We start from the raw sequence: 25,080 nt of genomic DNA on the forward strand, positions 1-25,080 counted from the left end.
CTGTCGCATTGATTGCTCGGCTAGATCAGATGGCTGTGGCCGGCACATGCATGGATGGCCGGCTAGGGGAGGAATGCAGATTTTCTCGCACAAAGGTCCACACAACTGTCTCGTAAAAATGGATCATGGGCAAACAGATGGTAGATTTGTAGTACCACTTGTACTAAATCTAGGCGTCCAGCGCGCAACGCTGTTCGATTCGGTAAATTTAAGCCTTTAGAATTGCAGGTTATATATGATCATAGCCAGGGTTAGGTGGGGAAAAAAAACTGTCACAACCAACAAGCTGTTAAACCGTGTTAAACTCCCCCCGGTTTGAAGAACTTCAAGAATTCCACCCATCGAAAATGACCTTTACCTAATCCCTCTATGGGTATTAACGCCAATGATTGTTGTACACTTGCACGTAGGATGTCTGTACTAGAGCTATGACGGTACTTTAATAAATAGGAGTATTATGGAAATATGGGCAGTCCTTCCGACTGCACGCTGCGAACTAAAGTACTAAACTTCCTGAATGCTCGTCACACAAATGAGGAAAAGGACTTGTGGAGTTGAGAAGGTAGCAAGAGTGTGACACAGTAATACTATTATGTTCAGCTGGGCTGCCTGGACCTGGACACAATAATATTATGTTCAGCTGGCTGATGGAAGGGAATTCTTGAAGATTCAACCAAGAGGAAGAAAAATGGGTAAAAACAGAGCGGGCTTGTTTGGTTTAGTACCCTACCAATATATTGGTAGTGCCAAACTCTAGGCAAGTTTTGGCACTACCAATATTTTGGTAGGGTAGAATTGTAAATGAGTGTCTTTGGATTGATGTCAATTGAGAGCCAAATTTCAAATTGTGGTGAAGAACATTCTAGAATTATGCTAAATTGAGTACAGGCATTACCAAATATTTGGCTTTAAACCAAATCATCACATTTACTATTTAAACTACCAAAACATTGGTATGGCAATATTTTGATATCAAACCAAAACGGCGCAGCTTTACCAACAAGAACCTCATCTTGGAACAAAAATTAATATTTCGTTAATTCGGTTCAAAGGTTCAAAACTGAGTGACAGGTCCTCTCCTTTCCCTCAACAATTTGATGGGCTAACCAGCGTGGGTTTGAGGACTTACTCATTTTATTTATTTGATAGGAAAAAATGATATTAGGTAATTTTTTAATATTTGCATTTTTAACCTGCTCTATGTTTTACCATTCCAAGGATTATCAAATGGTCATTTGCCAACGTATCTCGAGAACGGTAGGGATTCGCCATCGGGAAAGAAAATAACGTTTCTCCAAAAAAAAGAATTGGCCTGTTCGGTAGCTCTAATTGGCAGCCAGCTGCTACAGTGAAATTTATAGAAGATCAATGGTAGCAGCTGCACAGCCGCTGTATAGGGCTGCCGAACAGACCCAATACTATCGGTTATCAGCTATCAGGGACTCTAGAAAAAAATTTCCTTTTTGGCCTTTCGGCTTACGCAGCGAATGGGGTCCCGGCCAAACCTTGCGGCCGGAGCTTTGCCCGCTCTTCCGATCCACGCAGTTGGCCTCACGAGTTATGTACCATCAGCCATTACTCCTCCAGTGCAACCCTCTCGAAGGAGGGAAGAAAAACACAAACTGTAATTTTTTGCCTACCAAAATTTGGTTTATTTAAGAACATCGCTGTCTGAACAATTATTATTCCAGTCCAACCAAACACATCAATAGCAGACTCTCACGCTACCGGCTCAAAAATGGCAAAACTCTCCAAAGAAAAAACACGAAAAAGAAAGCCGTGGGGTTGCAACATCACTGTTTCTAACCCCACATGTCAGATGACACAAGCGAATGTGGATTTAGTAATCCATTTGACTCAGAGTGGGGTTCCCTGGCCAGTGGAAGACGATGTCATGATCGCCAATGTCTCGGTCACAGATGACATAGCGCTCAGCGCTGCCTTGAGAACATCCTGCGAGCACCCAGGCTTCACGATGCTTTTCACCTGCGCAGCAACAACAGTTAGAATAGACACCAACATGTGCCATTTGTCCACAGGAATTCAGATTGTTCGATACGAAGATCGATCAATTATTGGGATTATGGAAAGTACCTTCTCCAAGTATTCCTGGAGTTTCTTGATCCTGCCCATATAGTCTTGATCTTCCACGCACAGTGAAATAGGCTTTGAATCAGCACCTGCTCCTTCGAATTGGAGTGGTCCTGGGTTTCTGTAGATGTCGTCGATTAAGAAGCTGGTAGAATTGTTCCTCAATAGCCTGTAAACACAAGTTTGTTATTGTCAATGAGATTATGCATCTTCTTTAGACCAATGACAGCAACTGTACAGCGATCGAATATAAGATGGGATTAATAGATTGTGTACACACTTACTCGAATGCTTTGCCTTTCAAGTCGACAGTAGCCATATGGACAGCAGGTTTCCCTATTTGAGTAGCCGCAGGACCACGTGACCATCTCTTCACGGTCATCATAGACTAAAGGGAAAAGAATTGTGGGTTAGGTGTTCCCTTCATTCATATCATACTCATCTAATTTTGCCAAAAGGGGGTGCACAGTAGTAATCTCACCGAAATCGGAGCCGCACCACATCGCCATTTGTTCGCAGGACTCTTAAGATTTGTCACAGTAGCCATGTAACCATTCAAACCAGCAGCTAAGATGTGGTAGCACACGTGTCCAAGAACCTGAAGCCAAACAACATACATATAATTAATCAACAGCAAAATAAAATTGCTTTGTCCAAGTAGAAAGGTGAGCTGAAACTTGCATAGGCGTAATCGCAGTCAAACTTTGAAGGCAGTGAACCCCTAGCTTGGTAGCCAAAAAAGTGACAGATCGCATTGAATTTCTTTCCTTTGTAAGTGCCTTCCTTCTGCAGAGATACCAAGAACATCATGAGCCAATATAAATATTACTCACTCCACATGTAGACTGAGACATCAGTAATGCCTCAGAACCAAGAGACAGTTACAAGAAAGGCTGCAGAAAGCATACCATACGCCTGTTCATTTCATCCTCAACTAATTGGGCCAAAAGTTTTTCGGTTTCAATCTGCACCGGTAACCATGTGGAGGTTGTAATCAGACATAATGAAATGAAACAAAAAAAGCATACGCAAATGACTGAAAGTATTGCTGCATATACTATAATATACCTGAGAAAGTTGAGCTGAGTCATCAGATTCAGGATGGAGAAGTAGCTGCATCAGAAAACAACAATGCAATATCAGAGACCTGATGAGAGTTATGAATGTCCAAGAGTTGATAGATGAGTATCAGACAATACACACCTGCTTCCTAATAAATGGGGGCAAAAACTCAAATAGTGCAGATGCCCAAGGTGAAAGCTGTGAGGAGATATTCTCCATGGAAACACCTTTGCCGTGAAGCCCATGAATTTCCTACAATTACATAGATGCCACTTAGAAATGTTGTAAATGAATAGCCATATGGCATGTACAAACTTACCTGAAGCAAAGCATATAATTCAGGAATACTCTCCACGAGTCCCTCCGGAATAAGTACAACTCCGTGATACTTATCTGTGCAACAAATATAAAGTTAAGTAAATTCATAAATTTTCACAAAATGGCATTTCATTGGTGAAAGCAAGGTTACATGAGCATATCACAATAGAAGGCCCCTACCCTTCTCAGCCCTTGCCTGAACTGCATCACATATCTGCTTCGTGATATCAAAGATGGTAAGTTTTGATGCAGCAACCTCCTCACCTAGGATAACCTGAACATATGATACAGGTTCAAACAAATGCAAGAAGAATTTGCAGCAACTCAGGAAGCATAAGCGAAAAGTTGAAAAGTCCAAACCATATTCGGATGTGATTGAAGAGCACACTCCAATGCCACATGAGAAGCCTTCCGCCCCATCATGCGAATAAAGTAGTAATACTGCCAGAAAGAATACAACCACAAGGCATATAAAATTGTTACTTTTGTAATGTGAATTTGTAAACAGGAAGGCTCAGCAGGCCTTGCTGGAAAAGTATGTCTACTGAATAACCACGCTGAGAGAAATACTGAAGAACAAATGGACCATGGAACCCCAAGAAAAAGGATAATTCAGTTGTCTAATGGACCTAGGCGAATTTGCATTGTTATCAATCAGTATTGGCATCCTTTATTGCCTATACAAAGATTGTGTACACCTGTGTGTGAAGTGTGAACCTCCCACATAGGCCGAACTAAGGAGTGAACCGCAAATTATAGCCCGTGTTCTATATTTGTTTAGCTCTTTCTGTACTGGGACTTAACAGTATCAATTCAGAGTTTTTTTTACTGTCTCAATTCAATTTGATTATTTAATTCTGAGAAAAAAATAAAGGAATTGACCATAGCTAAATAGTATCACAGACACGAAAGTACATCCAACTAAAGAAGAAGCGGATCAACCATATTAGATATTACCTTCTCAGCCGAAAGAGCATCGGTGCATACATTGCTTATAAGTTGTGAGTTCACCTGTTATAATAATAAATAAGTTCAACAATAAATAAAAATTGCAAAGTGGTAAATTAAATGCGTAGTATTTTTGAATGGGCAACTTGGAAAGTTATCCATAGCACAAAAAACACACTTTCGCATACATAAACAACCTCAATTGACAAAACCAAACATGCCTAACAGGTCAGTTATGCATCATATAGAGGTAATGGAAGGACAGTAAAGGTAAATGGAGCCCCAGCATAGTAATGTAAAGCTACCTTGCATATGGTATCAAAACCAACGGTTGTCTCAACAAACTGATTCTTAAGGTCCCCATTCAAAGTTACAGGAACACCTACAACCTGTTCAATAATAAATTGTGTCATGCCATTTACAGGCAAGTAAAACATACACTTGCAATGGAAATAGGGAATCAGGAACCAAGGCACGGACTGCAACAAGAAAAGGGAATTATGATATACCTTCGTTGCACACTTAGCCTCAGCAAAAGTCTCAGCAAGTTGAGCAGCATCCGTATTGGATGTAACACCTTCAGAAACCAGAAATTAAACAGATGTTAGGATTAAAAAAAATATACACAATGTAGCTATTTAGTAGACTAATGCCACAAAGCCTACCTCCAATGATTACTAAAGCATCCAACTTCAAAGCCTGACAACTAGCCATGGCACCATTGACCTGCTCTGTTGTTCTAATTTGATCCTTTGTCCGGCCAAGCATATCATAACCACCTTGGTTTTTATATGAAGAAAGAACTTCGTCGGTAATCTCCAAAGTTTTCTGTGCGAGAAGACCATCACTTCCACCTGTTTCAACAAAAGAACGAAATAAACACAAACATAAGAAACAGTTAAAGAAAATCTGTAAGCATTAGCTCCAAGTGTTAGACATGTTCAGAAAAGCAGGCATGAGAGACAGAAGCCCGCCTTGGGGGGATTCATGCACAGGATGCCAATCACAAAATTAACTCATTTGATTTGGATTAGACACTTAAGAAAGATAGGTACTCTGTCCAAGATCTTGTAGCAAAGCATCACTGATTGTTTTTTTTTTTTAGTATAGGTATATCACTGTGTTGTTAATTTCATTAAGTGGACCTAGCAAAGTTCGGTTGAAGAGCTTTAGATGTCACTACTTATGTGACAAAAATACTAAATGATGTATTGATGCTATACAGTTGTGATCACCTGCTAAGGTAATGAAAACAAATAAAATATAACAAAAATGTTGAGTTAATTCAAATTAAAACACTGGTGGCTGCTAGGGGAAGTCGACAACACATAGTGTGCTAAGTAGCTTGTGAAGCTATTTAAGCAAACGCTGAAAGTCTGATTGGACGCAACAAGCAGACATGAGAACAAAGGGAACGAACTATTAATACATTCATAGTTGCATATCAAAGGACTCACCAAGAAAACCAATAAGTTTGCTGTTTGGGTTGTGAGCCTTAATTGCCTCACGGAGTCCCCAGATGACATTATGGCCTCCCGGGGACTGCCTTCCGCAGAAAACAACACCAACCCTGCATCCAAAACAAAACAATCAGATGTCTTATATGTGCAGGCAGTGAGAGGCGAAGACAAATAATTTGATGTAATTTCTCTCCAGCATTCTCTTATAATTTGACAAATACTTTACTACTAGTATTTGGTTTCTTTTTTTCGAAACAGTTTCTTGTCTTGCAGCAGATGGCATATCAAGTAAAAAAATTGAATATCACAAGTAAAAAATACATATATACCTGACAACAGGATGCTCTGATATGACAGTAGCATCGGGGACATTAGCCGTCTTCCGGAGAAAATGGGCCAGGGGCTGCCCGTATGTGTGGGGGAACGCGTGGCTGATCACATGAGCGCCTGCAGGATCAGCAGCAATTGCAGCGTCACCATACTCCACTCTCACAGTGGTGCCCTGATTTACATGGAGTGAAGAAATTCAGAGCGTGAATTCACAAAATCATTCATCCACCACCAATCACACGCACGCGAGAAAATCATTCGCAAAATTATCATGAATTCATCCGATCCAGCCACCAGTCAAACAGCATAACTAAACAGGAGAAAGTCTTACGATTTGATAGCGATTCATGGGTCACCACAAAAGTAAACAACACAACACAGGACCGTGAAAGCTAGTCCAAAAAGAAAAGTCCATGGTTGCTGTAGACGAATCAATCCCTCTACTGTTTATTCCAAGTTGCTACGCTCCACTACTAAACTCATAAATAAAACAGCAACACGACAATACCAACACGGCAAAACGAGCTTTCAAAAAAAAAATTCCCCCGCGCACGCAGCCTCCCGCAAGCCAGGCACGCCGGTTGGATCTACTAGTACATTGCTAGACAGAGCCCTGCACCTCGCAGGCGAGGTCCAGCACGATTCAGATCCAATCTGGTTACCCGAAAACGAGTGACAGACTGACAGCTGATACACGTAAACCTATGGCCTAAGACCCCCGAGAAATCAAATCGGAAGCAGACGAACAGTATACACGACCAGCGCCGGTGAGATGGACTGATCCGGACGCCGGAGCGGCGCGGGATCTGGCGCCGCGCGGTCCGGAAGCACGCAGATCTAGGGCCGGGAAGCCGCGCCAGGGACCGCAATGTCGCACGCAGGGGAAGGAGGATTAGCGGCAATGGGTGGGTGCGGACCTGGAGGCAGGGGGGCAGCTCGGGCTGGTAGAGCGCGCGCTTCTTCTGCACCTCCGAGAGCTCGCGCGGCACGCCGTAGTCGGAGTCCATCGCCGGTGACGCAGCGCGGCGCGGCGCGGCGCTCCGATTCGTTCTGTGTTGGTAGCTTGGGGGGGTGGGCTTGGGCTTGGTGACTGGCGGCGACTAGCGGGGACGATGTGCCGGGGGTGCGGGAGGATTTTTGTTATATAGTCGGAGGCGGAGGAGGCGGCTCCTCCCACAAGTCGGCACCGCACGCTGCCGCTGCCGCGATGCCGATGCGGTCGCGTCGGGTCCCTGCCGTTTGGCGAATTGCGAATCGGGCCCACCACCGGATTTGTTTCACTACTAATTGATGGGCCCTGGGAGTTGGGCCGTAGGATCGCAGTTACAAGTGGGCTCAGTTACTGGAGCTATTAGGGATGTGTTCTTTTGCCGGCTTTCTCAACTCACATTCTTCGTTTTTTCACATCTCGAACGTATTGCCTTTTGTAAAAAGTTTATATATGAAAATTACTTTAAAAAATCATATTAATTAATTTCTCATAAAAAATAAATAAGCTAATACTTAATTAATCATACGCTACAATTCGTTCCATTTGTGTGCAAGGGATTAGTTCCCAACTCTTTCCAACGAACGCAGCCTCGCATTCTCATCTTTTCGCTTATGCTTATCAACCAAAATTTAAATTTTTCAACCTTAAATTTAAAGTTGATTTTGGGAATTTTTCATCATAGTTTATTTTCCAGCCTTTGCTTTTGGATTGTTGAAAACACGTATATAAAAGTTTTATTCACAATTATTTTTTATTTGCAAATATGCCATTCCGTTTTTTCCTCAAGTATGCCAAACGATGGGGCTGCCCTTGATTTCAAGGGGTTTTAGTTTGGTATTTTTATCGCTATTATTTATCAAAAGCAAAAGAAGTCTATCAAATCAACCCACCCAATAGCATTGGAAAATAATGCCTCTATCAGGTAATCTAATACGGTATAAATTCGATGTAGATAAGATTGTATATGTGGAATTTTTTTCACCAAATCCAACGAAATTCATTAGGGATGGCTCATGTAAATTTTAGAGAAAAGTTAGCAACAGCTTCAATATTTTTGGACACATGAAACAAATAATCCACAAACAATATCTAGTGAAATAGCTGAAAAGAACATGGACCTTAATATTCGATGATAGCCAGCAACAAAATTTAGAATTCAATAGTCCATTGGGACGAGGAATCAAATGCAAGCATAAAAAATTTGCTTAAGGACAAGCATTGCCCAGAGGCACTTATAAACATTACTATGAAAATAGTAAATAATAATGTTAAGAAACTAATCCTTTGTTTTCCAAAAATAAAGAAGTTAAGCTTTCATTTAACCTATTTTCATCTCTCTATTTTGATATACTCTGCTTCCGACTAAAAATAAACAACAAAACAAAAATCTCCGGTAGGTCAAACCAAAATAAACCAGCCTACTTATGTCAACTACTATAAACAATACTATTATAGCAGATCCCCAAGTCTTGCTACTGATTACAGCAAAATTCCGTTGTCAGCTCGGCATTGAGCGTCTGCTCACACAAAAACTTGCTTCTGCAACAAAATTGTCTAAAGCCTGCATGAAAAACAGAATACCTGATATCAAAGCATGACGAGCTTAATTTGAAGCAAGGGATAGATGCAACGGTGAATCACAAACCTATAAAGAATTCCAGAAATACCACCGGGCCAGTGGTATCTGCACTCAAAGGAAACTATCTACATATCAGCATGCCCAAATGGTGCACGAACAAATAGTTGGCCATGAAGCGTGACAACGGCGGATGTTTGATGAGGATCGATCCTCAATGGCAGATTGACCACCTGAGAAAGAGTAATCACTTCATGTTATCTGAAGAGAATGCAAACGTGCTCAAATTAGTATTCAAATTGCTGCTATCACCTTCTTGAATGGAGTGATCCCCCAAGGATTATCAGGCTGCTCTGGGTCCCCAGTTATAACCAGACGCCCAGCAGGATCTGACTGAACATGCACCTGCACCATTTAGAACAAAATTCAACAATTCATTTCTTCTCGCAGGTAGTGCCTCAGTTCAAGAAGTGGAAGCTTTTTGTTTGTTACGCACAAATTAAGTCAGGTATTTATTTTAGGAAAATGGAACAGTTTGAAGTGATGCGTTCAACATTAAAGATATTTTTTCTCACCTCTTCGCGTAGAAGTCCAGGAACCAGAGCATAGATTTCGAAACAATCTTTCTGCAGGAAAGAAACAGCCAAATGAAGAGATTTCTCCCGAATAAAAATGGCAACTCAACAGAAAAACCAGCTCAAATGCTATTAGGATTTCAGAAGAGCACTGAAAAACTTGTCTGTAATATCAATGCACCATATGAGACTTACAGTCTGTCGTACATTAATCTTCACCCACTCGGCAGGTTCTCCAACATCAGTGACCATTGAGTCATCCCTGAAATTGAGAATCCCGTTACATAAATACAAGTTCAGGCTTCATAGGCTAAGTATCCAAATATATGGATTTAAATTCTGCTGAGAAGCTTAATTGAACAACATGTGACTGTAATTTTTAGGATTTTCCTATAAAATTTTGTAATGACATATTCCGTAGCTAAATCCAAGTCATTATCAGCCAATGCTATATAACCAACAGAAAGGAAAGGAAGTCTTAACTGTGATTTGTTTATTTTTGTACGAGACACCTTGATAGCACACTCTGGACTAGATGCTTTCTTCCTCTTGAGTACTCCTAAATGTGTCAAAACAAATAAATGAGAAAAAACAACAGATGCACTGCTGAAAGAAAACTTATCAAACATACCAAATACTTTAGGTTCTTACCACGACTTGAAGAAGGGACTGAATCTTTTTCCTGTACAAGTTTGAATCTTTTCTGATTAAATAGTTGGTGACTTGAAAAGGTACATGTAAACAAAGAGCAAGATCTTTTTAACCTTCAACATTTGATCTCCATATATGCCATTGGTAAGGAGACGGTGAGCATGCCAACCCTGCATAGCACGCGCTGCAGAATCCCTTCTAACTCTGGCAGAAGATGATTGATTCATACCAATCTGCAAGGCAGTAAACAAACTTGTCAAGCTAGCTAAAACTAGTAGTTTACACGCATCGACAAGAAAACACTTTTGGCAACAACGCAACACCACACATCTTGATGGAAACCTTAACAAATGGCAGGCATCTTAAATCAGTTATTAGTGCGTCTATGTCAATAAAATTGGATCCATAACCAACACTCAATTTTAAGAAGGAATTCAGTGACTAAAATCCCTTGGTCTTTCCGGATATAACCAGACTGTGTCCTTAATTCAGCTAGGTTGGCGTAAATATCACAGCTTTCTTTTATACATGACTAATGAGGTGCATGCTAACAAAGGCGTAACACCATTCCATAAACAAATGGATATAAAAAAAAAAGTAAATCCCCTCACGCACATTGTGAGGAATGCTAGCATACGGGCCTGATCGACACGAAGGGGTATGCAATTTTGTTTAGGCTTGGCATTCACTCAGGAGGCCCCTGACAAGCACATTGATTATGCTTTCCCTTCTCTTTTCCGTTTTATTCTTTTGGTTTTCTATATGAAAGTTGTGTGCTCCAAAGCTTTAGCTCGAGATGAAAGTCTCCATGTGAAAGTTTTCCGATCAAAAGCTCTTTAGTCTCCAATAGGAAGCTTTTCAATCTCTAGTAGAAAGCTTAGTCTCCAAAAGAAAGTTTTCAGTAACCAGATGAAAGTTCCAGGTGAAAGTTTTCAGTTCCAGATGAAAGTTGTCCAATCAAAGGTTTTTAGTAGCATCTTTTTTTTTTTTGCAATGAGAAGTTGAAAGTTTCCCTTTTCGGGATGCAGAACAAGAAGGGCTACAAATTCCAGGGAAAGGATTAGGGGAGACTATGCACGAAAAGCTATAAACAAATGCGCCATGCCCATGCGTGACCGTGACTGGGGAGTTCAAGAAATGAGATGCAAGCTGCACGAGTTGGGGACACAAGAACTGGATTGAGGCCTTCTGGGTGCTCTCGTCTTACTATTCTTCCAGTGATGATTTTTTTTTTAAAAAAAAAGTCCTGCGTGGCTGCATCCTGTCCGTAACTGATCATGACTTTTGGCGCAGGCGCGAATTAGACAGGTCCTAAAAGGACAGCATGTGTTCATCTAATTATTAAAGATTTACACAAATAGGGTGAATCCCGTTAAATTGTACAGTATTGAACTAAAATATAAACTGAATTAATAAATTAGAGCTCTTATTAAAAACTGCACTATTAGAACAATTACCTCACGGCCAGTACCACCAGGCTGTGGTAAAGCAGACAATGGTACTTGAAGCTGGCCAGTTCGGACTTTGTATTTTTCATACTCGAGAAGTGCCTAAGTTAATGAGAAACAAAAATTAACAAATCAAGCAGAAAACAATGCATAAATATGGGATGGAATCTAAGCTTACAATAATGCTTCTGTACTATATTCCATCCAAAACATGCATCAGTTAGCATATAAATAACTAAGAAAATTAATGATCTAAAGAATTAAGAGTAATAGCATCTGAAGAAAGCGCAACAGTTTCAATAAAATGATTAAGGGACGCATCAAGTAAGATAATTGCTCGTTAAACTAAAAGTAAGAAGTAAGAACATTAAATATTCCCTGCCAAAAAAGGAAGCAACATTAACTGACACGGGAACCCCTAAAATTTTTACACTAATAAAGGCAGACCCATCATTTTAGATCAATTCTTATGTTTGAAACTAAGAACTATACTAATAAGTCTAACAGTTTTGCAACTAAAACTTACAATAAAGTTGATGCGATATGATACTGATTGCAGGAAAAAAAAATGATTGTTGGTGACCATTTACTTGTGACAGAAAGAACTGAAAAGGGGGAAGTTCTCTTGTGACAAGTACAGAGGCAAAAGAAAATCATGCAGCAAATGCATCACCTTCTCATAGAAAATTCGGAACGACCACGATACAGTAGTGCACGTCCTGCAAAGGATTACGGCAGCAACAAATTACTCGCATATGGAAGTCTTTTTTTTTTTCTGCGAATAACATGTTCTGTGAAAATTAGAGGCTTACTTTGGCGGCCTGAAAGTCTCTCCAACTTGACGCCATAGTTTACAAATTGTTACCTGAACAAGCAAAATATTTAACTAGAATAAATATAACTCAGGTCCTTTCAGCTCACTAATCACTGTTGAACTTATTTGATCGTGATCCACCCGGACATATGTCACCGAAAATATTTTACTCTACAGTAGCAGCAGCGAGCAAGCTAGTGACAAGGAGTCGAGGACCATACCTGCTCATGGCCTCCCAGGTGGGCAACCTGCCTCCATAACCTGGATTGGAAAAGGAACAAAGCAAGCTTAGACGAGAAGAGATGGGTGTACTCGGGTTGAGGAGCTAACAGAAACGAGAGGTGTAGAAAGACACGCACTTGAGGCAGTTGAGACCTTTGCCATAGAACTTGGGAGGCTTGAACTCGAGGCCGTGCTCCCTGTGGAAGCGCTCCAGCTCCACCATGAACGCCGCCTGCTCCTCCTCCGTTCCAGAGTCGTCACCGTCGAGGAAGGGGTCGGGCTCAGCGGCCTGGTTGGCGCAGCCCGCCATCCCGGTGGAGCTCTCGCCCTCCGCCTTCGCCTCCGCCCTCGGCGACGCATCGGGGGTGGAGTCGTCATCGTCATCCTCCTCCTCATCATCATCCTCCTCCTCCTCCTCGCCGTCGTCGCCGTCCTCCTCGTCATCGCCATCCTCATCGCCGTCGTGGCCGTCGTGGCTCATGGCGTCCTCCCCGTTCATCTCCACCCCCCTCGCCCCCACGGCCTCGTCCTCCCCCTCGTCGTCCTCGCGCTCACGGCCGCCGCCCGCCCCTGCATTGAGCTCCACCCGATCCAGCGAGCCCGCGCCCTCCGCGTCCGCGTCGCTCTTCGGCTCGGGGGTCGGGGGAGTGCCGCCGCCGCCCCACGCGGCCCTCTCCTCCGCCACGGGCACCGCCTCCTCCTCCTCCTCCTCCTCCTCAACCTCCACGGCACGGCCTGCCGCCTCCTCCCCTCTGGCCTCCTCGGCGGCGCGCGCGTCGTCGTGGTCGGAGCCGGAGCCGGAGCCGGCCGTGGCGCCGTTCATCGCCGCGGCTTCGGCAGGGCAGGGGAGAGGGAGAGGGAGGGAACGGGCGGCTGCTATTTTCGCGGGCTGCACCGAGGCGACCGCGAGAGAGGGGAGAGGAGAGGAGGGGGGAGGGAGGCCCGGAGGGTGAGCCAGGGGCGGGGGGTGGAGAGGTGGCAACTGGCACGCAATGCGAAAAAAAGGATGGATCTCCACGGCTTGCGAGCGAGGGACAGATTGTTCCTTCGCCTACTCCCGCCAGTGGTGGGCCGCTTTGTTCTCTCTGCCTGGATGGGCCGCTTTGTTCTCTCTGCCCGGATGGGCCTGATAGACTATTGAACTCCAACCGCGTGATAGAATAAGTTCACTTTAGGTCCCTCATAATTCACGTTGAGTTCAAACCGTGTCTTTGGACCGCAGTACCAGATATAAGTATAACACACGTTCTTTATCTTTCAAAACAAACGAATGTAGTCCCAAGGCAGCTTTGTAGGCTCTGTTAAGCTGACCTGGAACCAAAAGCAAAAATAGAAAATAAAAAAAATCATGATGGTCCTAAATATTGAAACAACATCTTCTTCCTCCCCTCTCTCTCTTCCTCATCTCTATTCAGGGCTCCATGGCACGTGCCTGTGTAGGGAGAAGGGCGGTAGTCGGCAGAGAGGAGCTAGACGGTGGCGGCGGCATCACCGAGCTCTGTCGGTGACAAAGATGGGGAAGCTCAGGTTGATGCTTAGGTTGTCGTTTTTGCTGTCGTGAGGGCCTCAGGCCTCGGCGTCGTGAAGATAGGAGAGAACATAATGGGAAGATATGGGAAAGGAGAGAGAGAGAGGCTAGGTATCATCACCTTTGGCGACACAATGAGGGGAAGCGTGAGCTTGGCGAGAAGAGTGGGGAGGCTAGGGAGCATGGCATCGCCCCACCACCGCGGGCCTCCTCTGTTCCCGTGTCGGTCCACCCGACCTCTGAATCTGTGATTTCTGCTTTCGAATTAGTGTAGTTAGGAATTAGTTGTTGATATTCACTAAAAAAATTCGAATGACTTCCGTTGTCTTATAAGATACATATTTTACCTCGATTTTCATTAGCACGTTTTTCAAACTGCTAAAACGATGTATTTTGTGCTAAAACTTTCTATGTGAAATTGTTTTAAGATATAAGATAAATCCATTTCTAAGTTTAAAATAATTAAAACTAAATTAACCATGTGTTATTGGCTTTCTAGTTTTACATGTCCATACTTAATATTTGTCTTCATGGGATCCAAACAGATCATGTTCTTTTGTCATTAAAAAATATTTCACTAGGGGTGCAAGCAGGCTTGTCCGCGGACCCGTTTATAGGCAAAATTAGTGGGTAACCCATGGGTTTGACTTGCGGGTTATCTATTAATTTGACCTATAAATGAGTTTATAGATCGACCCACTTGCATCTCTAGATGCGGCAAGTCGGACCACGTTGCAAAAATCCATGAGTTATCATCTACTCCCATCCGTACTTGTAAAGGAAGTCGTTTAAGACAATATTTAAGTCAAACCTTGGGAATATAAATCATGAATAACTCTCAAGTTGTTGAGTTTGAAAATGTAAAAAATATATGAATAGATTTGTCTTGAAAAATACTTTCACAAAACTATACACATATCACTTTTCAATAAATATTTTTATAGAAACAAGAAGTCAAAGTTATGTGTTTGGAGACCGTGTCGCTGTCCAAAACAACTTCCTTTACGAGTACGGAGGGAGTATTTGACCTATAAGTGAACTCGCGGGTTGACCCGCTTGCATCCCTATATTTTAGTTTTTTCAAACTGCCTACTGGTGTATTTCGTGTGAAAAACTATCTATATATAGATTGCTTTGAAATGTTAGATAAAACCATTTTCTAATTTTGTAATAACTAAACTTAATTAATCATACGCCTATGATTTTTTTTGTTTTCCGTGCTCTAAGTTCATCTTCATTTTCAACATAAACGAATTACTCCCTCCGTACTTGTAAAGGAAGTTGTTTTGGACAGCGACATGGTCTCCAAACACAACTTTGACTTCTTGTTTCTATAAAAATATTTATTGAAAAATGATATGTGTATAGTTTTGTGAAAGTATTTTTCAAGACAAATCTATTCATATATTTTTTACATTTTCAAACTCAACAACTTGAGAGTTATTTATGATTTATATTTCTAATGTTTGACTTAAATATTGTATTAAACGACTTTCTTTATGAGTATGGAAGGAGTACTAGCTAGTTTATTGATTTGTTCATTTAACCTTATGACTGTCAGAATTCTGAAATTTTATAACAAGGTCCTTCAGACTTCATAGAAAACACCCTGACTATATTCATTATTACATCTCACATAGCGATACGTGTTTCCACTCCTTGCGCGTCGTCGTCCTCGCCCCCACCCGGTTCTTCCAAACGAACCAAACAGCCACCACAGATCCGAGCTCCCCGTCCTCCCCGGCCACCACTCCGGCGGCGACCGGACCTAGCGCCTCCCGACCGTTCGCCTCGCCTCGCCGCGGCGCCGCGGGTGGGGCGGCCATGGAGGACTACCCGGAGGAGCTGCGGACGCCGCCGCTGTCGCTGGTGTCCATCGTGGGGTGCCCGGAGCTGCACCCCGCGATCTCGGCGGCGCTGAGCTCCAGGCAGCCGCCCATGAACTTGCTCGCCCTCCCGGACTTCTCCAAGGCCTCCATCCTCGCTCGCACCGCCAAGGCCCGCGACCCGCTCGCGCCGCCGCAGGCCCCCGCCGGGATCCTGAAGAAGGACTGGCTCCTCAAGCACCGCACCCGAGTGCCCGCCGCCGTCGCCGCGATGTTCCGGGCCGATCAGGTCTCCGGGGACCCCGCCCAGTGGCTCCAGGCCTGCTCCGATCTCGAGAACCTCAAGTACCTCCTCTACATCTCTTGCATCGTTGATCCCAAATAGATGTGCGCATAATCAGAACTCATAAATATCACCCCTGCAATGCAAATTGGAAACTATCGACCTCTTTTGGATTAAGGACTTTTCTGAAGTATCAGCAGTGTATAAGCAGCTAGTGTAGCACAGACTGAATTCGCAAATACCAAGTAATGTTCATTTTTTTTTTTTGCAGGTCTGTGATTCAGGGAAGAAACACTAAATTAGTGGTGATCCTTGTACAGAGTCAAGCTGGTGGTAAGCATCCTCTCGAGTATACGTAATAGTAATACATTTTCTCGCTGAACAAGCAATTAGCACTTTAGCTTACGAAGCTTAGCTAAACAATCTGCAACTGGCCATATCTGCAACAGCATTAGATCTGTTATTTTACACATGTCAATGCCTACACTCTGCGTCATGGGAATCGAGGGTTGGGCTTGGGCATGGGCCTTATGATAACAGACCCTTATACTCGCATGATATTTGTGTCGTCAAACCTAACCAGATAGCCAATAACATTTTGCAGATGAACTGAGCGAGGATGTTACGGTTGCTTTGAGGAAACGTGCAGAAATTGATTCAAAGCACCTGGTTGTTTTGGTTGAGAGAGATGAAATGGAATGGACGAAATCTCTCAACAAGTATGCTCTGAAACTTCCCCTTAATCTTCTACTGTTATATTTCTTTTTTTTTTGAAACTATCTTTTGCTCTTTTCTTTTTCATGTGTTCCTTGGAGTTATACCTACTAACCTGCATTATGTTCTGTATTGAAAGGTTGACAACTGTTTTTGCGGAGTTATGTACAACATACTATAAGGATGAAGGACGAAGGGTCAAAGCTCGCATCGAGAAAAGGAATTTCTCATCTGTTGAGCTGAGCATTCGCTACTGTTTCAAGGTAGGAAGAGGAATCTCTCTCTGGTTCAATTTAGCACTGTTAGTCATTCTTAATGCCCGTGGTATTGGGACAAAAATTTTTCTTCACATGCTTGGTAAAGTCAGTAGTGCTAATGACTTCTCACTACTCTAATTTTTATTTTTTTTGGGCTGCATTCCTCTGATATTTCTGATTCTAACACCAGGTCGCTGTTTATGCGGAGTTTAGGCGGGATTGGCCTGAAGCATTAAAGTTCTATGAGGAGGGCATTCGTGTTCTGCGTGAGGTGTGAATTGGATCCCTGTTCCATGTTTGCCATAGACCTTAAAAGACTGATAATTAAGTGAATCCACACCTGACATACTCTTTTAGAAGCCAGATTATTGTGACACTGAACTCATGAGTAAATAAAGAAAGACAGCTATGGTTGCTATCCATCCAAATGTCGTATATATTTGTAATGCTGAATATACCCTTGTGCACGTGCTACTTTTAAAATATTAAATATAGAAAACACTTCATGAGGATCTCATACCTGTCTAGCATTAAAGATAATTTATCCAAGCTACCACTCTATCCTGCCCTATCCTCTCCATGTGTGTTTGCATCTCACATTACATATTGAAAGCCTTCAAGATTCCTTACTGTTTTATTTTTCCGACACTATTGCTTAAGCAGTTTCTATTGGCTTTACACCCTTCATTGACAATTGCTCTTATTTAGATGATAGGAACTTCAACAAGACTGCCTCCAACACAACGCCTTGTTGAGGTAAAAGCAGTTGCTGAGCAATTTCACTTTAAGATATCAACAATATTACTTCATGGGGGGAAGGTTGTGGGAGCAATCACATGGTTCCGTAAGCATATCAGAAGCTATGAGCGTGTTGTTGGATCACCAGAAGTTGCTTTTCTTCACTGGGAATGGTTTAGCAGGCAGTTCCTTGTCTTTGGTGAGCTCATAGAAACAACATCTACAACTGTTCCGGATACACTATCTCCTCGTTTTGGCACTGCTGACAACGCACTGACCGAGTGGGAATTTCAACCAGCTTACTACTATCAGGTTCAACCTCTCCCTACACAGCACTACAACAGAGGATGTTTCATTCCTTTTACTTGACCACACTAGTGATCTTTTTATGATGCCTTCCCTTCTGGCAGTTGGCGGCAAATTACTTGAGAGAGAAGAGGTATGCCTTAGAGTTCTCTTCATCAAGTGTAAGCCTTACCAAAGGAGTCAATGGATTACCTGAGTCAGTAATGCCTTCCGTATATGTTGGTCAGTATGTACGCTTGTTTGAGCAAGGAGATACAGTTGCGGTGCTTCCGTAAGTTCTTTGACCCTTAGTTACTTTTAGATGTTAACGTAACTTTTATATGACTACTTATATCTGACACTGTGCTTGCAGCCTTTCTGATACTGAGTATACCAGCTATGCTTTGTCAGAAGCTGAAAGGTTTCAAGATTCCTATGAGATAATTGCATTGTTCAGAAAAGCTTATGAATCATTTCGGAGCCTAGGTGCCACAAGAATGGCTTCTGCCTGTAGTGGTGGAATGGCCATTGAGTATTATGCAGCAGGGGATTTTAGTAATGCAAAACAACTTTTTGATGGTGTTGCTGGCCTATACCGTCAAGAAGGTTGGGCCACTTTACTTTGGGAAAACCTAGGTTACTTGAGAGAATGTGCAAGGAAACTTAAGTCTCTGAAGGACTTTATCAGTTATTCACTTGAGATGGCTGCATTACCTTTATTCTCTGGCAGTGGACAGGGAAATTCAGAAAATAAAAGAAAAAATGGACCAGCAGGATCTCCTACCATTTCCAGTAGAGAGCTTATACAGCAGGAAGTTATTAATATCTTGGAAGGAAAGCATGCATCGGAGAACACTGATGATGAATTTGATCTTCATTTGATGGAAGAATCTACTCACCTCGATATTGATCAAATAAGTCCACTAAGGATAGTGTTTCTCGCATCTGTTGCTTTTCACGATCAATCTGTAAAACCTGATTCACCAATGCTTGTCAGTGTCTCTCTACAGTCTCATCTTCCTTGTCCAGTTATGATTGATAAGTTGGAGGTTCAGTTTAACCAATCCGACTGTAACTTTGTCATAGTTAGTGCACAGGAAGATTGTTCTGCATCAAATTCACATGTTCATGATGGAGCTGTTCAGACTCCTCTGACACTGTTCACTGATAAATGGATGCGGTTGACTCATGAAGTTAAACCAGGTATCAGTTATATATATTATATATAGTTTATTTCATTAGATGTTCATCCACCCGCTCTCTGCACGTATTGTAACTTGTAAATGTTTTATTTCTTGAAAAGTAACCTGTAAATATTGTCATATTAGTATCTTAATCTGAACATACAGAAACAACAGGACATTACCAGTCTCATCGTTTTGCGTACAACCGATTTTAAGTCATGACACTTATTAGCAACCAAAACATAAGTTGCGGGTAAAACTCTTTTATATGTGTTCTTAGCGACTTAAATGCCAATGCTGGAAAATGAACTACGATGAAAAAACATCAAAATCAACTATAAAATTAAGTTCTAAAATCCAAATTTTGGCTGTGGCTGATAGATTGAAAATCAAAATTTAAGCTTTATTCGGCATTTGCTGATGTTAAACTTTTCCCCTTCTGTTAGTCCTATCATGAAATAACAATGTGAGTACTTTCTGCAGGACAGAGTGGAAAGCTGGAATGTTTGGCGGTGAAGGCAACAATAAGTAAACGTCTTGTAGTTTGCTGCCAAGCGGAAAGTCCTGTTTCAATGGGAGAATTTTCATTGTGGAAATTTGAGGACCAAGTAGAGGCATTACCTATGAAGGACAATGTACTTGCTTTTTCTGGGCAGAAACTGATCCAAGTTGAAGAGCCAGATGCTCAAGTTGACCTTGTCTTAGATTGTCCTGGTCCTGCATTGGTTGGAGAATTATTTACAGTCCCAGTGACCATATTGTCAAAAGGACACGCAGTTCATTCTGGTGAACTGAAAATCAACCTTGTCGATGCCAAAGGTGGAGGCCTTTTGATGAGTCCTAGGGAAGCAGAAGAATCTGAAAGTCATCATGTTGAACTTCTTGGTGTCTCAGATGTGACCACGGAAAATGGGTCAAAGGAAGAAGTTGATAGCATAAGAAAAATCCAGCACTCGTTTGGGGTTGTATCTGTTCCCACATTATATGCAGGTGATTCCTGGTCATGCAAATTGGAAATAAAATGGCATCAAGCAATGTCAGTGATGTTCTATGTCTCACTTGGCTATTCCCTGGACTCGACTGAAGAAGCAGCACTGCACAGACTTAATGTGCACAGAAGCTTGCAAATTGAAGGTAAGATCCCCATGATAGTCAGTCAACAGTTTTTGAGACCATTTAGGCGAGAACCCCTGTTATTATCTAGGATCAGATCCTCAAGTGATGATGATAAAAAAAGTTCTCTTGCTTTCAACGAGTCAAATATGCTTATTTTAAGTGCTAGAAATTGCACAGAGGTACCTTTGCGGCTACACACGATGACTATTGCGTCTAATGATGATGGAAAACAACTCTGCTCAGTGCAACAGATCAGTGGGATTTCCAATGAATACGCAGTTATTGCTCCTAGTGAAGAATACAAAGGAATATTTTCAGTGAATCCACATACTATTAGTCCAAGCTTTTTTCTAGGTGAAATTTGCCTGAGCTGGTCAAGAGATTCAAGCATTGGAGAGAGTCAAGATAGCCGTGTTATAATGAAAGAAAGGTTACCTGAAATTCATATCGAGGAGCCGCCACTTGTTGTGACCATGGAGTGCCCTCCTTATGCTATCCTTGGAATCCCTTTCACTTTTCATGTGAAGATCTACAATTCAACATCCTTACTTCAGGAAATCAAGTACTCTCTTGTTGATTCCCAGAACTTCGTCTTCTCTGGGGCTCACAATCATGCTGCATCCATTCTGCCGAAAACCGAGCATATTGTTAGCCATAAGCTTGTGCCGCTTGGTTCTGGTTCCCAGCAGCTGCCAAGGATAACAATTACTTCAGTGAGGTATTCTGCTGCACTGACTCCTTCAGCCTCAGCCGCAACTGTCTTTGTATATCCCAGCGAGCCGAAATTCAATTTGGAAAAGGGCTATTCGTCAACTGATCCGTGCGTTAGCTAGACTTGTATATACTCAGATACTCTGGCAGCTCTTAGCTTTGTTCCGGAGAAGCGAGGTATGCTCCTGAAAAAAACACGCCAGTTTTATCTTAATTCTTGAATAGGCCTGGATCAGATTCTGTTGGTGAACAGCGGTTGGATCATTGCAAAAGTTTTGGCATTCTTTTCAGGTGTTGATTTCGTATACCTTTTTGGATTGACCACATTTCTGTAACTTACGATTTTTGTACCGTTGATTTTGGCTAAGGATAATCAATCACACACACAAGACGGGCTGGTGTAAATTAGCACCCCACTAGAGACAAATGGGGAATAAACTAGTCCCATGTCTCCCATTAGAACTCGAGAAATTTTCTTGTCTTCTGCTCAGGTTCTCATATGCTTCTTACGATTCCCTTGCTTCTGTACGCTTTGTTTTCATGGGAAAAACCTTCACCAACAATGCTCTTCGGTGCTTCATTCGTACTAAAATATATTAACCAAATAATGAATTAGATATTATATAATACTACAGTCTAACACTACATACTACTAATAGTAGTATTAGGCCGGTTTGGTACAGGTATAGCTCTTTAGGCAGCTCCACAACTTTATTACATACCTAACTCCTGAAGCTAAATTTAGGAGTTGGAGCTGTACCAAACAGGTCATTAGATTGTATAGTAAGAGTTTATTATTTAGCGAATCTCTATTTATAGATTAGTAGTAGTAATAGTATTAGATAGTGTGGTAAGAGTTTGTTTAGCGAATCTGACCGTACGAATATCCGTTTAGATAGTATTAGATATGAGTCAATTCAAATTTGTACTACTGTATACTAGTACTCCCTCCGTTTCGAAATGTTTGACACCGTTGATTTTTAGCACATGTTTGACCGTTCGTCTTATTCAAAAACTTTTGTAAAATATGTAAAATTATATGCCTGCATAAAAATATATTTTACAATGAATCAAATGATAGGAAAAGAATTAATAATTACTTAAATTTTTTGAATAAGATGAATGATCAAACATGTGCTAAAAAGTTAACGGCGTCAAATATTTCGAAACGGTGTGTACATTTTAGAACCGACGTTTAATCCCTGAGAGCCAGCCGTTGGTTGTGTACTTCATGCCTCTCTATGACACCATATGGTATCGGATTGGTGATAGTAATCCGTCGCGTTGCAGCGGCGGCGGCGCGTTCCATGCTTTCTCCCTTTTTGTTTTTTTTTCGTCAGTTTTTGCAAGTAGCGCTCTATAAAAATCTCGCATTATCTTCTTCCCCAATGTGCGCCGCTACTAGTAGGTGCTAGTCTCGCCTCGAGCCCAAATCCAGCCTGCTCGCGCCGCGCGGCTGGGGTCTAAGCTAGGGTTTACGCTCGCGAAAAAAAAAAAGAAAAGTGTTGAGCGAATAATTTGCTCCTAGACCTTTGCTGCTTCTCCCCTGTCGATAAAGCCGACCACACTGCTCGCGTCCCCCCGCGCCGTTCTTTTCGGAGATTCCGCTCGCGCGCGCCGCCGCCGCTGCAGCCGCCCGCCGGGGAGCCCGGGACGAGGATGGAGGTCGTCGTGGCGAGGCAGCCGAAGGCGAAGAAGCAGATAAACCTCTTCTACTGCTCCGAGTGCGAGGAGCTCGCGCTCAAGGTCGCCGCTAGCTCCGACGCCATCCATCTCCAGTCCATCAACTGGAGGTACGCTCCCCGTCCTCCTCCTCCTCCTCCTCGCCGGTTTCGTGGAGTCACCTGATTCGCTGATTCGCTTCCGCCGCCGCCGCCGCGCAGGAGCTTCGACGACGGGTTCCCCAACCTGTTCATCAACAACGCGCACGACATCCGGGGGCAGCACGTGGCGTTCCTGGCGTCGTTCAGCTCGCCGTCGGTCATCTTCGAGCAGATCTCCGTCATCTTCGCGCTGCCCAAGCTGTTCATCGCCTCCTTCACGCTCGTGCTGCCTTTCTTCCCCACGGGCTCCTTCGAGCGCGTCGAGGAGGAGGGCGACGTCGCCACCGCGTTCACCCTCGCGCGCATCCTCTCCATGATCCCCAAGTCCCGGGGCGGCCCGACCAGCGTCGTCATCTACGACATCCACGCGCTCCAGGAGAGGTTCTACTTTGGGGACGACGTCCTCCCCTGCTTCGAGACCGGGATTCCGCTCCTGCTGCAGCGCCTCCGGCAGCTCCCCGATGCTGACAATGTGCGTAGCAAGGCCACCGGTGTCCTACTAATTTCTTTCAAGTACCCAATTCGTGTTGCTACTGCTCTGACTTGTGTGATTTGTGTGTTGCGCAGATCACCATTGCCTTCCCGGATGATGGGGCGTGGAAGCGTTTCCACAAGCTATTGCTCAACTTCCCAATGGTTAGCTTCTTGTTTTGTGTGAATGAATGAACATGTCGAAATTCGGTTATGCATGCCATTGTGGAATTGCTCTTTTTTTTTTTTCTGGTTGAAAGACTCCGAGTTTTTACTTTGGGCTGTTTGATTATAAGGTTGTCTGCGCAAAGGTTCGGGAAGGTGACAAGAGGATAGTTCGAATTAAGGAGGGGAATCCTGAAGGCCGGCATGTGGTTATTGTTGATGATTTAGTGCAATCTGGGGGAACTCTTAGAGAATGTCAGGTATCAACATACTCTCTGTGGCTTTGCCATGATACTACAAAGTAGTGCTTCAGTGACTTAATTTTTACTAATGTTGGATTTTCTTACTTCCACTTTAGTGGGAGAGGCCAAGAGGGATATGGTTTTTTGCTATCTTTGTTTTTAGTTGTCTGACAAAGAGTAATGCCTCCTATAATATACGTTTCACATATTAATTGCCAACAGGCAGAGGTCCTGAAAAACAGAGATTAATTACATGCCCTTGTGAAACCTGATCTTAGCAAAGTCAGTCACATGCTTATTTTTGCATTTTCATTTTTTAGTAGGCTTGATGTTCATTTTACTCCATGTAATTGTTTTAACACATTTGAGGATGTACTAATTCATAAACTGTTGATGGGATATGCTGCTTTATGTTGCATTTCTCATTAATGCTTCTTTGTCTAATTATTTTGCAGAAAGTTTTGGCTGCTCATGGTGCTGCAAAAGTTAGTGCTTACGTTACTCATGCTGTTTTTCCCAAGCAGTCGTATGAGCGCTTCACTCACACTAATTCCGGTAATTCGTGATTCTCTTCTCTTTCTACCTTTCAGCCACTCAACTTCAGTTCTCACCCTTTTTTTTTTCCCTCTCACAGCTGGGTCAGCTGACAAGTTTGCGTATTTCTGGATCACTGACTCCTGCCCTCAAACAGTGAAAGCCATCAACCAACAACCTCCATTTGAGGTGTTGAGCCTTGCTGGTTCGATTGCGGATGCCCTTCAAATATGAACTTTGTTTTTGGTAATGGGCTACTCCCATTTTTCCTAAATGTAAGAGTTCACTTTCAGCTCCAGTAAAAACAAATAATGTGGAGTGAGTTATCTTAATTATGGCTTTGGCCTGACGTCTTCATAAACATCTCAATATGTGATGGTAAAATAAGGCATTTGATGCTCATCTGTTCCTTCTTGAGCAAAGCGCACACAATCACTGCTTTATTTCCTGACATGTATACTACTGGAGGCAGAGCACATCTGCACAAGTGCTCGTTTTTTGTCTTGCTCCCGAAAAAAGCGCTTATTTCTGTCTTAATATTGATATGACTGTTTATTAAAACTCATGTTTTATTCTACATTTTGAGTTCTTATAGCAACACATGCTGGTTGATTATTTGGTACTCCCTCTGTTTCACAATGTAAGTCATTCTAGAATTTTCCACATTCATGTTGATGTTAGTAGATTCATTAACATCAACATGAACGTGGGAAATGC

At 42.6% G+C, this 25,080-nt stretch overlaps 3 protein-coding genes across 3 annotated transcripts; 1 reads left to right on the plus strand and 2 right to left on the minus strand.

Annotated features, from left to right (window-relative positions):
• Positions 1–1,614: 1,614 nt before the first annotated feature.
• Positions 1,615–7,338, minus strand: LOC127763870 (pyrophosphate--fructose 6-phosphate 1-phosphotransferase subunit alpha-like). The gene is made up of 18 exons (XM_052288670.1): positions 7,127–7,338; positions 6,209–6,381; positions 5,877–5,989; positions 5,085–5,273; positions 4,929–4,996; positions 4,725–4,808; positions 4,429–4,482; positions 3,832–3,912; positions 3,652–3,745; positions 3,473–3,546; positions 3,295–3,405; positions 3,160–3,204; positions 3,000–3,056; positions 2,773–2,877; positions 2,573–2,689; positions 2,376–2,479; positions 2,095–2,260; positions 1,615–1,986 (listed from the first exon to the last, which is right to left on the minus strand). Exons 1-18 carry the CDS (start codon positions 7,214–7,216, stop codon positions 1,858–1,860), a joined length of 1,854 nt encoding a protein of 617 aa, XP_052144630.1. The 5' UTR covers positions 7,217–7,338; the 3' UTR covers positions 1,615–1,857.
• A 900-nt stretch (positions 7,339–8,238) lies between these two features.
• Positions 8,239–13,439, minus strand: LOC127761209 (AT-rich interactive domain-containing protein 5-like). The gene is made up of 13 exons (XM_052285461.1): positions 12,624–13,439; positions 12,486–12,525; positions 12,263–12,315; positions 12,124–12,169; positions 11,460–11,552; positions 10,116–10,235; positions 10,003–10,033; positions 9,835–9,910; positions 9,547–9,613; positions 9,352–9,402; positions 9,089–9,181; positions 8,846–9,009; positions 8,239–8,761 (listed from the first exon to the last, which is right to left on the minus strand). Exons 1-12 carry the CDS (start codon positions 13,307–13,309, stop codon positions 8,905–8,907), a joined length of 1,461 nt encoding a protein of 486 aa, XP_052141421.1. The 5' UTR covers positions 13,310–13,439; the 3' UTR covers positions 8,239–8,761; positions 8,846–8,904.
• Positions 13,440–15,684: 2,245 nt separating this feature from the next.
• Positions 15,685–24,765, plus strand: LOC127761210 (uncharacterized). The gene is made up of 14 exons (XM_052285463.1): positions 15,685–16,185; positions 16,395–16,456; positions 16,728–16,842; positions 16,977–17,100; positions 17,285–17,365; positions 17,803–18,144; positions 18,243–18,409; positions 18,491–19,320; positions 19,785–21,135; positions 23,012–23,423; positions 23,519–23,587; positions 23,719–23,847; positions 24,285–24,384; positions 24,464–24,765. Exons 1-14 carry the CDS (start codon positions 15,839–15,841, stop codon positions 24,595–24,597), a joined length of 4,263 nt encoding a protein of 1,420 aa, XP_052141423.1. The 5' UTR covers positions 15,685–15,838; the 3' UTR covers positions 24,598–24,765.
• Positions 24,766–25,080: the final 315 nt, after the last annotated feature.

This window comes from Oryza glaberrima, chromosome 2 (genome assembly GCF_000147395.1).
Source record: "Oryza glaberrima chromosome 2, OglaRS2, whole genome shotgun sequence".
In the NCBI taxonomy this organism is placed as follows: Eukaryota; Viridiplantae; Streptophyta; class Magnoliopsida; order Poales; family Poaceae; genus Oryza; species Oryza glaberrima.

Bases quoted from the DNA above. Each gene is read 5' to 3' on its own strand.
- LOC127763870 (XM_052288670.1), bottom strand. From the start codon at position 7,216: ATGGACTCCGACTACGGCGTGCCGCGCGAGCTCTCGGAGGTGCAGAAG. The intron at 5,990-6,208 runs GTATATATGTAT...TTTTGGATGCAG, and splicing joins TCAGAGCATCCTGTTGTCAG to GGTTGGTGTTGTTTTCTGCG. The intron at 2,261-2,375 runs GTAAGTGTGTAC...TTGTGTTTACAG, and splicing joins TTGAAAGGCAAAGCATTCGA to GCTATTGAGGAACAATTCTA.
- LOC127761209 (XM_052285461.1), bottom strand. From the start codon at position 13,309: ATGAACGGCGCCACGGCCGGCTCCGGCTCCGGCTCCGACCACGACGAC. The intron at 12,170-12,262 runs GTAAGCCTCTAA...AATCCTTTGCAG, and splicing joins GAGACTTTCAGGCCGCCAAA to GACGTGCACTACTGTATCGT. The intron at 10,034-10,115 runs GTTAAAAAGATC...AAACTTGTACAG, and splicing joins ATGGAGATCAAATGTTGAAG to GAAAAAGATTCAGTCCCTTC.
- LOC127761210 (XM_052285463.1), top strand. From the start codon at position 15,839: ATGGAGGACTACCCGGAGGAGCTGCGGACGCCGCCGCTGTCGCTGGTG. The intron at 16,186-16,394 runs GTACCTCCTCTA...TTTTTTTTGCAG, and splicing joins TCCGATCTCGAGAACCTCAA to GTCTGTGATTCAGGGAAGAA. The intron at 21,136-23,011 runs GTATTCTGCTGC...GCCGCCGCGCAG, and splicing joins ATAACAATTACTTCAGTGAG to GAGCTTCGACGACGGGTTCC.